This window comes from Peromyscus eremicus, chromosome 3 (assembly GCF_949786415.1).
Source record: "Peromyscus eremicus chromosome 3, PerEre_H2_v1, whole genome shotgun sequence".
In the NCBI taxonomy this organism is placed as follows: domain Eukaryota; kingdom Metazoa; phylum Chordata; class Mammalia; order Rodentia; family Cricetidae; genus Peromyscus; species Peromyscus eremicus.
Genome location: NC_081418.1, coordinates 39,427,195 through 39,442,627, shown reverse-complemented (window position 1 = coordinate 39,442,627; position 15,433 = coordinate 39,427,195). Strand labels below are relative to the sequence as shown.

The 15,433-nt window shown below is 40.5% G+C and overlaps 1 protein-coding gene across 2 annotated transcripts in view; it reads left to right on the top strand.

The window, feature by feature from the left end:
* Grm8 (glutamate metabotropic receptor 8) overlaps positions 1 to 15,433 on the top strand; it is a 771,171-nt gene that overhangs the window by 130,817 nt on the left and 624,921 nt on the right. For both annotated transcript variants that reach the window (XM_059257445.1, XM_059257446.1), the window contains exon 2: positions 11,460 to 11,676. In XM_059257445.1, coding sequence (XP_059113428.1) covers positions 11,460 to 11,676 — 217 coding nt within the window. The remainder of the gene's footprint in view (positions 1 to 11,459; positions 11,677 to 15,433) is intronic.

Sequence of the window (15,433 nt, the reverse complement as noted above, 5' to 3'; positions counted from 1 at the left end):
CAAGAGGTATCAAAGAAGTGCCTTTTACTCCAGAATGCACTGGAATCAGCAGTAATAGTTAGAAATAATGAAATCAGGAATGACATTTTCTGTGTCTCCCCGGGATGGTAGGTCATGGTGTGAAGTTTTCAGAGGAGGACAGATCCATTTATTTCTCTTTCCATCTTTTGAGCAAATGTATATTATCTTGTTAAAAAATATGACAGATTATCTTCCTGGGTTAGTTTTAATCTGTTTCTCATGTATATTAAAATCTTACTCCGAGTCTCCCCTGCCTGAGGAGAATGAAGAGGATGACTCCTTCAGTTTCTCTTTATTTTTACAAGGAAGCAAATATTAGAGTGTCTAACTAACACAAGTTCACATTTCTTTCAGGAGGGTGGTGGACTAGGGTCTTGTCTTAGAGTTGTTCCCTTTTATAGGATTAGTTTCTGCTGTATTTTGTCATTGACTCATACTTTATTGTTCTGCTCATCCGCTCATTTGTGCCTTACCCATACCCTAGAATTTAGAGATATTTGTTTATTCCTACTGATAATTTTATACTTACTCTCTTCATAGTTATGAGATAAGAATCCAAATTAGACACATTTCTTGAAAATATATTAATAGGGTGGTTATAGTTCACACTCCTGTATAATGTATTTCAAAATCTTAGAAGAGAAAACTTTGTAGTGTTTTCCATGAAAGAAATAATGATGCTCAAGTTGATGGATATGTCAATTACCAGGACCCTATCATTATATAATGTACATACATATTTAATGTGTATAAAATCACACTCTATCCATAAGTACATACAATTATTTTGGGTCGATCAAAAATAAAACAGAACTTAAAGAAAACAAAACTTGTAAGAAGCAGGGAGTTTGGTTATTTTAGTTTAATATGATTCAGCCTCAGGCAAGTTTTCTAAACTTAAGTAACTGTCACTTGCCTGGGCCTCTTCTCTACTTCTACAATTTGGGTGTTTACACGTCTGAAAGATAGATGAATATGAAGCCACCCTAGTGGGGTTTAGTCTAAGCTCCCTTTCCCCCTTTTTTCATGTATTATCTTAATGTCACTTCATCAAGGAAGCATACTTTGTCCCCCAGATCAGGGAAGAGACCCTGGGATACATAGTAGCACTCATTATGACTGAGTACTTATTTGGATCATTGTTTACATAATGCCTATCTTTGGAGATGGAAGAATCACTTCCATGTGCTCCTTCAGATGGGAGGACTGCTTGTTTCTTACCGCCTCAGGTTGTCTCAGTGCCTGGCGCCTAGTATGAGCAGATTTGTTGGATAAATTATTAAAAGACCAAAAGTAGTCATTCAGAAATTTACTTTAACACTGATCAAAAGAAATGCTTGGCTAGCTGCTATGGGCAAGGAAGCTTCTTTTGCATCGGTATTGATGAGTGCAGATTCATCACTGAGAATGAGAGACACTAAAGGCTTCTGCGACAGACCCTCCACCAACCTCCCACCCCCAAAGAGTCCAGACAGGAAGCTCTTTGAAGACAGTCCTTAAAAACTGTGATAAAGACGTTGAAGTGTAGCTCTCCACAGTTGATAGTTCTGGTGGGGGTGGGAAAAAGCTCAGTTATCTTTAAAGGGCGGGCCACTGGGAGTTGACCATGCTCCAGTGAGTATATGGGCAACACAAATTGATCTTGGTTTTTTTTTGGAGGGGGGTGAGGGCATACTTGTGGGAGGGTGCACTTGGGAGGAATGAGAAATGAGTGTGATCGAGATGCATTGTATGGAATCCACAAATAATTCATAAAAATATTATGTTTGGTAGAGGGAGAAGGGTTTTACTGAATTAAACTTTTAAACTTGTGTGTAGTATTGAATTTGCACTGGTAATAATTTTCTAGAAGTCACAGGATAGTGAATTGTGGAGAAATCAGAAAAGAAGAAAATTCATGACCAGGAGAAGATTTAAATGAGACAAAATATAAAGTTATTTGTAACAGTGAAGTCCCTATATTAAGTAAGGTTTAATCCTACTTGTTAAAACATTGAGATGAACACGTATATAGAACAGCTAGGCTTAAAAATCTTCGCACTGCTAGAGACTTGATAGATTATAGTTGCTCCTTCCCTTAGGAGCTGTTATGCTTTCTCATTGTAAAATGTAATTAGTAGATGTACAAAAAACAGCATTATTAATCATACAGGACATAATTGTGGTTGTTTATATGTAAATTCTTTCATGTTTGTGGATTGCTTGTTTTTCCATTTTAAATAGGCAGGTTAGAAGTCAAATGCTCTCTAGCTTCCTGTGGGTTCTGTGTGGGACCCCATAGGAGGTTGATGTGGGAGGAGTCCTGATGTAATTTCTTTATGAATTTGTCAGTTGCTGGCTCTGTGACTCCCAAGAAGTCATTGTTTTTCTCAAGATAGCTTCTGCTCTTATGGTCTTCTGATGTCTGTGACTGGTCCTTCCCTTGGCCTATAGAGCTCATGTATGGCAGTCACCATGCCCTAGGTCCTAAGGTGTTATGGCTTCCCACTCTACCCTTTCCATACTGCTGCGACCTTGAAAATTCCTGTATTTAGAAGAGTTGTTTGAATTCCAGTGTGCTTTTTACTTTGTTTCATTCCTCAAATCACACAATATCCTTAAAAAATAGAAGAGTAAATGTGATCGTCTTACATTTCAACAGACCCGCCAAATGGATTATTAGAAGCCAACAAATGACCACAAGTGTAATCATATTTACAGTTTCAGAGGCACATGGAGACAAAAACCACGCTCTTTGGGTTTTGAAGAAGGTGTAGTGCCTATGATATGATGCGTTTTCTCGTTTACTGTTGAAGTTTCAAGTTCATCCTTAGTCACAAGCCATCTTTGAATGATTTATCGAGCAGTGGACTGGCCTTGCCTTTCCCCTCACTGGTTGGTTTTGTTAGCAGTGCTATGCATTGTGAATAGGATTCTCTAGTGGAGGGTGTAGGCTGCATTTTAGCCAATAATGAATAAAACTTATAACCTTAAACTTCCTAATGCAGGATTGTATTTGCTGTGCTAATAAATATAGGCCCTTTTAGTGTGGGTGCAGATATAAACCTTCACTTAGTCAGAGTGAGCTGATGTAGAGGAGAGAATAAAAATGCAGTACAATACAGGATGAAACCTCTCTTGCTGTCCCTGGGCCCAACAATTTCTCATTTCAATAGGCTTCCTGGCTTTATTTTGCTAGTCTCTATCATGTATTAAAACCCAGTGATGAGTCCTCCTTGAGAGTCAAGTATGGGAACTCAATTGAGCAGAAAGACAGGGATGAATATTTCACATTTGGCATTGACTTGGAGCTGGACGCTTAAGAAGTGGACAAACTTGTATTGAGTAGGTCTTGATTTGGGAAAGGAATCATAATTTTGAATGCAAAATTGGTACACTCACCACCTTTCCTTATTTTATTAGCATTTTGTTTTACTTTTTTTTTCCTGTCCTCACCCTCTCTTTATGTGATTTTCATGAAGCTGAGAGGAGCATGAAAGCTTAAGGCAGTGTTAGGAGAGAGGAACCAGTGCTGGGCATTGACTCCCAGCCCTGACTCCTCACTCTTATCTAATTTCTGATTATACACTCATGTCTTGCCAGAAGCACAAGTAGATTTAATACTACAGAGCAATGAAGTCTGAACAGACAAAGTTAATGGCTACAACAGTCATTATGCTTTTTCTGGTCCCCAGTTTTGCAGCTGCAACAAATCCATCCTAAGGATGGGTGGCAGGAAGCAATCGTTGTGATGGCCACTGTTGCTAAGGCCACCATCACTGAAGAAATGCTCAGGCAAGCGCTACCTCCTAGGGGAAGAGTGGAGTTTCAAGCTGTTCTCTCACTGGGAAAAACCAATGATGTTATTAAACAACACAAAGAACTCCTCACTAACCTGCCCCACCAAATGTAACAATTAATGAATAAACAAAGTTGTTTTCAGGTAGGTTTGGCTTCCATGAGATTGTGAGCAAATCAGAAAGTATGGAAATCAGGCAGGACTCATGCCATTTGAACAGATAAGGGAAACATCAAGATTTCAATAATATTTTGATGTATAACCACTGAGAAACCTTTATAGGGAACTGAAACTTTGCCCATTTGGGACCAGCAAGACTACAAGTCTCAGTTACTCCCAATCTCACCCTTTGGTGATGTAAATAGACTCAGTAAAGGCAATGGGGGAGCAACACAGTTTGTAGGAGGTCTAAGCAGCTTTACATCTGTCTTGAATTATCAGTCTACAGGAAACAGTAAATTAGAAGGGGTTTTTGATTATAAGTGTAATTTTTATTCAGTGTCAGATTGAAGTCCATGGGCTTCCAAAGTGTTCCCCAAGATGTTTCTGAAGTTATTGCTGCCATTTCTAGCACCCCAAAGAGTTGACTGACAAGGATATACTTCCCTGCTGTGAGCATGCACAGGACACAACTGAAATGCACTTAGTTGATTTGAATCGGAATTCTATCACTTCTGCCTGGTAACACAGATGATCTCACGCTGATTGGTAGATGTACCATCTGAGCAGAACTTTGATTAATAAATAATTTGAAAATTGGCAACTTTCTACTGAAATAGTATTGTAGAAAAATCATTCAATGTTGGTATACATGAATGAAAGGATGAGTGACCCTTGAGGTTTTCTTTTTCCATTAATATTTATTGACCTTTTACTATGTGTTACATACTATGAGTACTATGTACTCATATAACATCTATAAACACCACAGCAAATGCCTTTTTAAGAGTCTGTTATTAGAGGAAACAGAATATATACACACAAGTTGTGATAACAGCACGGAAGGAAATGTATAGGGTGATGAGGTAGTAACTGGAGGTGGAAAGACACAGAAAATGGGGGTGAATCCAAGAGGGGGTTCTGTTTCAGGAAGAAACAACTGAGCAGAGGCTGAAGGATAAGGAAATCCAGAGAGGAAAAGGAAGACATGTGGAGTGCTATGATGAATGAGAAAAAGGGAATTTCCTGGTCCATGAGTTGAAAGAAGGGCTTTATGGTTGGGTCAGGTGAGCAAGGGGGAAGAGGAGCAGATGCCAGCTTGTAGGACCCTGTGCTAAGAAGTTTATGCTTTATTCTAAGATCAAAGGGAAAGGAAAATGACTGAGAGTGTGAACAAGATTTTTATATTGCTTTTCTATTTTAGAAGAGCACTTTGGTTGTTGATGTAGTACGGATTTGAAGAAGGAAAGAATGGAAACAGCAAACAGCCAGAGTTACAGGAGTCTAGGCATCACAGTGATCTGGTCTAGAGAATGCCTTTTATTCCATCTTTGCTTGGGTACTATCTGTGATAACCCATGGAGCTATAACCTTTTTATGTTTGAATTCCAGGGATAAAAGATGGGGAAGGCATGCCTGGTCCCTCCAGGGACATTTTCAGAGATTCTGTTCACCACTGCAAAGAAGGCTGGAATGTGTAGTTCAGTTTTGAGTGGTCAAGCGCCTAGAGAGTCCGTCTAGCAAAAGTAGAAAAGAGCCAGAAGTCTATTTTACACACACACACACACACACACACACACACACACACACACACACACACACATTCCTATTGTAGCCTTTAGAGGCTACAAGTCAAATGTGGAATCCCTTTTTAGGGTGTATAAGTCTAAGATTTGCAGACTAGTTAGTTAAATGTAGATCAAGTAATTAGCTTTATTAACAGCCAGGCAAGCACCAAATAGCTCCCAAGACACATGGCTATCTCTTAAGAACTAGATTGCAGAGAAGCCAGCTTGGGCCTGAGGCCAAAATAGTACCTCCTACTCCAGTATCGCCTCTCAACCTTGGGACCTACTTTTGCCCTCTGGGCAGATTTTGAAGTCCTGTAAATGTAACCAGCAGTGCGGGCTTCTGTCCCCCTTTCACACATATGGTTACCAGAGTTATATAGCAAGGAGGAGGATGGGCTTCTGCATAAGGAAGAGAGGTCCTACCCACATGCAGAAAGGAATCCTGGGATGAGGAAGTCTGTGAACAAAGAGCTTGTTATGCACTCTTGTCCAGCAAGTGTAGACCTCTGTCCTCAGGCTTAGTTTCCTGTCTGCTGGGGAGAGGACGAAGAAACAGACAACTGGATAGGAAACGTTTGTTCTGTAACTTCCCAAAAGCATGGGATTGGTGGTGGGAATGGCAGTTAACAGAAAAGTGGAAGCTGAAGGCTTTTTTAAAGGGAGGGTCTTGTGATGAGTCTTGTGTTGTATAATTAATTGCCTCAAATATGCTTTATTTGGGTAATGGAAGAGGCCTTATTTTAAGCATACATTATAGTCTTATGAAACCTCAGCACAAAGAAAATGAGAAATGAAGGAAAGCAAGATGACAGGTGTTTTCAAATATGCAATTTGATGCCTTTAGGAGTTGAAAGAGAGAAAAAAGGAAAAAGTTGGTTGAAGACAGCAGCACAGAGTGTTGAAAGGGAAAGTGGATGGAGGACCAAGAGGTTAGGGTAGGACAGAGGGTGGGGGTACAAATACATGTCATAGGGCTGCATCAGTCAAAATAGCCAGGCTTCTGGAGTCCTGGAGAAATGACGGGAGAGAGGTTAATATAAAGGCTATTTATAAGGTGTGGGCAGGGATACAGGAACTACCACTGGACGACGGGGTTCTCAGGGATGGGCAATAGCAAGTAGAACTGCAAGGGTCAGAGTTGAGGATGTCCATTAGAGCCCGAAAGAGCTACAGCTGAGGCTCAGGTAGAGACCACCTTGTTATTGGAGGAAGGAACTGGAGGAGTAGGTCTTGACCTCTGTCTGGTCTTGCTCCCCTTTCTTACTCCTGTGTCTTCTTTGGACCAAATTCAGTTGGAAGCTAGAAACAGGAAACCCAGGTGATAGAGTAATAAAGAGCATCCTCTTAGACACAGGAGACACAGAAGGGTGGGGAGCGTTGATGGGCAGATGGAGAAGATCCTTGTCATACTGTAGCAGAATGCGGCAGGAGGCAATGCCAAATTTCCTGTCATGGGTGGATTAGTCAGTTACCTCTAAATATTTATTGAATACTTGATATATCAAGTATTGTAGATATCAAATAAATAAAGAGCTAACTTCTGGGAGCATCATAAACCAGCCACCAGTCAGGATTCTAATTTCAGATGAGAGGCGCTGAGGGAGTGAGGACCGCTGCTTGACAGAGCCAGAGGAGGATTCCTGTGGAGGGCATGACGTTGGCGGTCTGTACATCAGCAGGCAGAGGAACACACTCTCCCTGCACTGTGGTGCACCTGTGAGCAAGGGTGCAGGTGTCGACCACCTGGGTTTTCTGTTTCTAACTCCAATTGAGTTTGGTCCAAAGGAGGCACAGCAGCAGGTCAGGGGAGCAAGACCAGAACGAAGTCTGGATCTGTCCTCCATCTCCTTCTGCTATGGATGGAATATAACAGGAGGGAGGGTGGATGAGCAGAGCTGATTGGTATCCCGAGCAGATGGGAGTGTAGATTTTATCCTTAAAATTGTCAATGGGGCTTGACACCGTAAAGGACATTAGTTCTTTAGAAGGATAAGTGAGTGATGAGCAATGCTTTCCTTAATGCCTCCTTTTGTTGATACATTTTCTTTGGTTTTCCTCCTTCCCCCCTCCACTTCTCTCCCCCACCCAGCACCTTTATATTGTTGTTTCTGATAGATAAATGCCCGAGGGTTAAGGGGCTAGTTAGGATGGATCTGACACAACAAAAAGAAAAAGAAACAGCCTAGGCCTTTAATAAAATTTCACTTCAGTTGCTAGTAGGGGTGTAATTCGAGGGTAGTGGTAATATTGGGGATGCTGGCATAGAAATTAAAAAGCTTAATGAGCCAATGCTTAGTGGTTTATGGCAAATGAAGTAAAAATAGGATGTGACTTCATGACAGTTTGAAAAGTTGGCTTGAAATACTATCACTCTACCATGATGTTATTGTAGACTGCAACACAGAAGAATTGAACAAACGAAATTGCAAACACGTACTTGCACATTACTTCTTCACACATCGATCTCCAAAGAGTAAACTCTTCAAGACATTGGGGAGAAAGCCCATTACTGGATTAATCAAACAACCATTTCCTAGCTGCACTTTTATTTTATATACCCTTTACACCTGTTTAATTAATCCTAAACATGATGCTGACTGCTAATTAAACAGCCCTGGAAGTGACTGACTGAAGGTAGTCATTTGAGATAATTAGCTTTGGTTTCAAACACTCAATTTTCACACTTTGTGCTCATTTTTAGAAAGGGGCGGCTCATTATTACAAGCAGGGTGGGGGTTGTGCAAGACATTTTACTGCTGGACTCTGAGAAGCTGAGGAAGTGGGAAGGCTATGTTTTCAAATAGGGCAAGAAGATGCTACAGTGCTGTAGAAGTCCTTACAGAATTCTCGTCCACTTACTCACCCACATATACTCACCTACCTACCCATACCTACACCCACACCAGCACAATATACCCTGGGTCAGACTGCTGAATCTTTTTTTCTTGTTTAACCTCTTATTGATTCTTTGTGGATTTCACATTAGGTATCCTGATCTCATTCATCTCCTCATCACTTCTCGTCCACTCTCTGCCCTTGAAACCCCCCCCCCCCCCAAGATAAAACGAAATAAAATTTAAAAGAAAAGAAAAAAAAGAAATGAAAGAAAAGAAAAATCTTGTCATGGAAGCTGTAGTGTGTCGAAATGAGTTTCACAGTAAACCCTTTAGTCCGTACATCTTTACTTGCAAGTGTTCATTGCAACAAATTATTGGTCTGGTTCAAGGCCTCTGGTTTCTGTTACACTGCTGATACTGGGTCCTCACTGGGACTCCTCTTGGATATCCTTCTGTTGTCCTGTGTCATGGAGATCTTGCTGCTTTAGGTCTGCAGGACCAATCCCTTCATGTGCCCCAACAGATCATAGATGGGGCAGATGTTGGGATGGTTCAACTCATAGCCCTGGCTCTGGGTCTGGGTGGTTGCTGGGTTGGTCAGCCCATCAGCTTTCCCTCCTCCTCACCACCAGGATGAGCTCTCCAGCAACTCCCCCAGCTAGCAGCTAGCTCACCCTAGTCCATAAGCAGCAAGCAGTGGAGCTGGTTCTCCTGCTCTCATTCCCTCAGAGCCCACTCACTCACACCTACACCACCAGGGCCAGCTCTACTGTGTTGCCCAGGCAAGGTTCAGGGGCCACTCTTCTGAGTGTTGCAGTTGGTGAGAGGCAGGGCCAGCTCCCTCAGTCCTGTGATCTCAGGGCCAGCTTTCCCACCTGCCACAGGTGGCGAGGGGTAGGAGATGGGCATTCTCTCCCTTGCTCATGCCACCATCTGGAAGATGAGGAGCAGGTCCAGATCTCCTGCTCATATTCTCTGGTGGCTCACCCATGAGCCATCAACAAGGTCAGCTCTACCGTGCTGCTCAGGTGAGGTGCAGGGCCTGTGTTCAGTCTTAACGGTGCTCATGTTTTCTCCTCCCTGCCCAGGTTGCAGAACCCTGGGCAGGAGGAGGTATGGGTCTTCTTCCCCCTTCAGTCTTAATCTGCTGAATATTTTTTAAAAATTAGAATATAGAAATGCATATGGGGTTGATTTTTGGGAATTGTTTTTATCTAGTACAGGACATGGGAAGAGCTCACTGAGTGGCCAGCATCTCTTCTTCAGGTTTTCTAGAAGCAAGAAAAGAAGTTGAAGAAGGCCAAGGCTGCCATGCTTTGAGATTTGGAGAAGTGTCTTGCTGAGTAGTCACATACTACAAAGGCACAGAGCCTAATCGAGACATCTGCCTGTCAAGACAGGGCTGGTATGTCTAGACGAGAGAGCAAAGGGCAGCAGGAGGAGGCTCAGACAGTTGTTATGGCACACAGTGTCAAGTAAGTTAACATGATCCCCACCAGAAGAGAACCAGGGAGACTTTAGTAAAGGGGCTGACCTGAGCAGTCACTACCACTGCTGAAATAGGTGGAAAGTTGGAGCCAGGTTGTGCAGGGCACAACTGGTCTTTCAGAACTTGGACAGCTCCCAGCACTTGCTTTGCTTCTGAGTCTGTGAGTAAAGCCTTTGTGTCTTACTGTTGCTTCACTGGGCACCGATATGGAGTGGGGTTCTACAGATGTAGAGGGCTTATCCAGATGTTGAGTGACCTTAAAAATGTCAGAAATGGTTAGGAAATCAACTGGTTAGAGACTGGTGAATGACCATTAGGCCCTGGGATGTGCAACCTCTTGTGGCAAGTCAGAATAACTCTTCTGACATCCCCTTTGAGCCCAAGACTTCACTAAATTCTCACTTCAATTGCCAGCAGGGATTTCATTTGAGGGTATGGAAGTACTGGGGGTGCTGGCATAGACATTTTGTTAACTGTAGGATCTTACGGTGAATGAAGTTGTTCTATGTATGAGTTAAGCTGTATTTTCAAGAAACCACCTGAATTAGGGTCTCTTGGAGTCATTTTGACCTCTCAATTTATGCCCACACCCTAGGATGATGACTTAAGAGTGATGAGATGTTCGAGTACATAGTGTACTCTCAGACCACTGAGGAATGACACAGGATTCTCATTTAAAAACTCTGTGGAAATTTATCCTGTTGGTGTCAGAAAACATTCTGTTTTCCTAAGGAATTTATGATCCAGATACTTTTTCTAGATGATGATTTTTAATGAGTTGGAAATATATTTTTATTAGAAGATACACAGTTCACTAGTTGCAAATATTATTGTGCTATTCAATGACTATACCAATAATCAGTGAGGGGAATAGAAAAAAATATGTATTTAAAATAATTTACAGCTAGGTATGGTGACACAAGCCTTTAATTGCAGCACTTGGGAGGCAGAGGCAGGCAGATCTCTATGGGTCAAGGCTAGCCTGAGCTATATAAGTGAATCTAGGATAGCCAGAGTTACATAGTTGAGAGCCTATATCAAAAAATAAATTTTGATAATTTAATTTATCAAAATTATAATTTCAAAATTTAAGTAGTATCAAGTGTCAAAAACATAAACAAAACAAAAAACAAAAAGCAAAAGAACAACAGCAACCCCACCCTCAAAAAAAATACCCTCACAGTAAATTCCCACATACCCTTTATGTGTTAAAGCCAAAGAGAATTTCTGAGGTGACCTTCTCTGATGTATGTTTGTACTATAGCTTCATTTCTCTTTCATTTCTACACTAGAACAATCATGTGCAGAATGAAAAAGCAGCAACAAAAAGCATGAAATGTTTTCCTTTGGCCTTCGACACAAAGGAACTTGAGGCAAAGCTAAATTGTTTCTCAGTGTCTATGTGTCTGTGCTTCAAAAGAAGTGAAGCCTGTGGACTAGTAGGGAATTATTTCTAATTAAATTGGCGGTCCTAAAACCATATTTTGCCTTCAGGTGGACACATCTAGGTTTCTACTACAGCTTTGACCATTTAGTCTCTTATGATACTCTATCAATGTACCAGACACAACATGAATTGAAATGACCTCTCATTTGTTTTGCAGATACCTCAAATTAGCTATGCATCCACAGCCCCAGAGCTGAGTGACAACACCAGGTATGACTTCTTTTCTCGGGTGGTCCCGCCTGACTCCTACCAAGCTCAAGCCATGGTGGACATTGTGACGGCCCTGGGATGGAATTATGTGTCAACATTGGCTTCCGAGGGAAACTATGGAGAGAGTGGTGTTGAGGCCTTCACCCAGATCTCAAGGGAGATTGGTGAGCATGTATTTACTAGTTGATTGAATGTATTTGGAGGTGACAGGCTGTACTTGGACACATCCAAGTGCTGTCTATTGTCTATGAGATGTTAGGGCTCTCACAAATGTGTGACCCAGGCTGTCCTCTGTATGGGGAAGCAAGATTGTAGATGGGCTTATTGTTCTTATTTCTTGCAAGCTTCTAATTTGAGCAGTAGAGATCCCAACTTCAGTGAACATATTTTGAGTTGTCTGTATTGATGAGGGAGTTTGCAGGCACCTTAGAGCCACAGTGAATTTGAATAAATGACATACTGTTTGATTGTTCTAGATATAAGTTTACATTAGCAAGTCATCAAATTAAAAAAAAGTCAGTGGAATTTAACATGGAGCACTAGAGGGATCAGTGCTTATAATCATCTTAAAGCAATATTAGCTCAGTCCCCAGGGGTAGTCCTAAGTCATACTCTTATTGCCATATTTGACTTTTTCTATTTTTCATTTGTATATAAAAGTCTAGAGCTTACAGTGTGATGAAGGGAAAACTGTGAAAACTTAGTTAGGGGAAAGTGCTAGCAAGCTTGGTCCTAGAATGTCTTCAAAGAGCTTTTCAAGCCTCTGTAGCTATCTCACCAACTTGTATGTTACCTGTGAGGCTGTAAATCCATCCTACTTCTCAGGGAAACCCACACCAGAGCGACAACAGGAAGCAGCACACAAAATAAGTCCTACTGATAGTCATTGATAGAACTTAGCAGGTGGAAGGAGATATTTCATTGGCACTTTAATTTCATTTTATTAAAGAGAATTTTTTTGTGTATTGGTAATCATGATGTTGTAGAAGTACTAAAGTGCCTCCACTATCTTGGAGCCATTTTCAACTTCCAGAAGGAAATTATGTTGATCAGTGAATGGTTGGAAGTTTCAGTTCAGAAGAAGATCATGGAAATGACTGAGATTTTACTATAATTACCTGGAACAATTTTCACCTGAGGGTCGTAGATACCTGAAACCTTTCTTCTGGATGTAATAGGACAGGAAATTTATTACGCTCAGGACATTTTATATTTAACATGTGTTCTATGGCTGCATTGTGGCAGAAACTGTAGAGAGAGATGAGTCTAGAGAGCAGATGGGGTTAATGGATTTAATTGGACAAGTGTTCATGCCAACATGTCTGTGATACTGTAATCTTGGCTTTTGGGAATTTTAAGTTATATCATTATAGCTGTATAGGTGATTCAAAAGCTTCCATTAAACTTTAAATTATATTATTTTCTTGGAAAAAAGTCCCGTGTTTATCCTTAAAGGAAATGCCCATTCAGATGAAAACAATAGCTTCTGGAAGCAGGGTTAATACATTATTCAAGCAGCTGATGTCGGTTCTTACCAGAGTGATAATTCAACATGTGGAGGAAAATAATAGAGTATGTATTGAAATAAGTTTTCTGCAGTGACTCTGGGCATTCTTCAATGCTGGGGCACATTTTGTGTGCATGGAACAGATTACTATGAAAAATTCAATAAGGACATAATTTGCCTATTGTAGAATCTGATGTAATGTATTGTTCTAAAAGTTAAGTGAGAGTGTGATTTTATTTTATTTTATTGACTAAAATAAGAAATACTTGATTTTCTTTTTAGGATATATTACTATAACACTGTCACATAAGAAGACTCAGGTGGTGCCATTCATTATTGCTGTTTCTTTTTAGTCATTAGTATGGGAGAAAATAATTTTAGCACCTCATGTATGCTCCTGATTAGAGCAACACATTTTTTTCCTGTGTTGATCCTTTCAGTATTCTGTGACTTGATTGGTTGTCCATTCTATTTCAGTTCTCACTTATCTGGGGAATGGGGGAGGGATGGATTGTCACTTAATATGCAGAATGCTGAAAAGGCCAAATTAGTATCACGCCAGAGTCTGCCATGGAATATATTAAATATCAGAATCATCCCTCATTTTAATGACAAAGATTTTATCTAGAACAAAAATAGCTGAAAATTCAACCTTTCACATGACAATGATATTAATGGGAATGGTGAATAGTAGCAACTTAACCCATTCTGGAATTATCTGATGACTCTAATGAAAATTCATTAGCTTGTAACATTTACCACTCGTACTGAATCACTGATAGAATTTCTGTCACCATGTTACTAGTATCAATTTAGAAATTTCAGTGTCTTGACAGAGAGAGAGAGAGAGAGAGAGAGAGAGAGAGAGAGAGAGAGAGAGAGAGAGAGGAGAGATATATTCAGTTCTTGGAATATCTGCCATTAATAAAATTATGTATTCAGTCAACTCAATGTTTGTATTTACTCAATTTTTTAAAAAAAATCCCATGTTCTGTTCTGAGCTTCTCTCCTCAGCAACACTGATTGCTAAGAAATTTCAGTGTAAGTTGAGGTATCCTATATTTTAGCTCTGATTAATTCAGGTAGATCATAATGGGATTATAGCAAAATAAAAATCCATTTAGTGATACATTGCACGTCTGGTTTAATTAGAGTGTTTTGCATTTTAACAGAATCTGAGTTTCTGGAAGTAGTCTTGGTGAATTTGGGAGAATTAAGATTATATGTAAATGGTAGTCATGAACAGGCGCTGATGATGGCTATCTCTGGGCAGTATCCCTGTGAAGGAGATAGAGGAGGTATTTGATAAAGTAAATATTTGATATTTTATCTGTCTTAGTGTCATCCTGGTCATATCTTGGCTATCTCTTTTACAGGAGAAACTCAAAAAATAACAAATGAAACTCTAAAGCAATATAAGTTCACAAAGCACAGTTTGACTAGAGTGTAGTATATGATGAGGTATGAGAAACAGAACTGTAAACCAGACAGTGATACATATCTTAGTACTGTAAGTCTTAAGATTTTTTTTTTATCCTTGGTGTTCTAAATAATGTCCAAAATTTCTGAGGGCTGAGGAAATCAATCAGGATGAGTAAATAAGTGAGGGATGGGAGACTAAACAAGGGCTCTCTGCAGTATCAGTCTTGGTTGAAAAGGAAGCTGAGACAGTAGAAGTAAAAAAAGTAGACAGACATGAGAGATGTTGCTGAGAAAAAAGTTATAGTTGACTACAAAATTCTGTAGCTGCGTGGTTCAGAGAAGGCAAGTACAGTCACAGAACCATAGTGGGAAGACTGACGTGGAGTGGGGAGCATGAGTTCAGTCAGGAACACACTGCTTCAGTCACAGTGGAGACCTTTTATGGGGAAGAACAGCAGGAACACTGGACTAGCTAATCAGGAGGCAACATGCCAACCCTGAAGGCCAGTCTCACAAAATCATAGCTGAGGAGGAACTGTGGGTGCTGAGGCAGAACATGGAGAAAGTGAGAAACAAAGGAAGCTGAGGATAGACTCCTGGCCAGAGGTTTCATGAGAACGATGGTTCCATATACTATCAGGAAGCAAAGACTGGGGCAGTCCTCTCTCTTCTTGGTGTGTTGGTGGCCATGGAGGGCTTAGTCCCTTTTGAAGAAAGTTTTCGTTAGAGCAAACTTTCAGATATTTTCTTTGAGTATTTTTTTTAATTCAAGGATTATGCATAGTTTTTCAAAAGAGAAGAGGAACTCTAACTAGTGAGCATAATGGAAAGTGTGTTGTGCAGTTACAGAGACCCATGATGTATGATCTACAGAGATGAATTATCTTCTCAGAAGTACCAGGACAAAGAACAGTCTGGGTGATTTAAGATGATGCTCACTGCTTCTCATCTTTGATATCCAGAAACCTGAAACCTAGGTGGGTTCAGGGCTG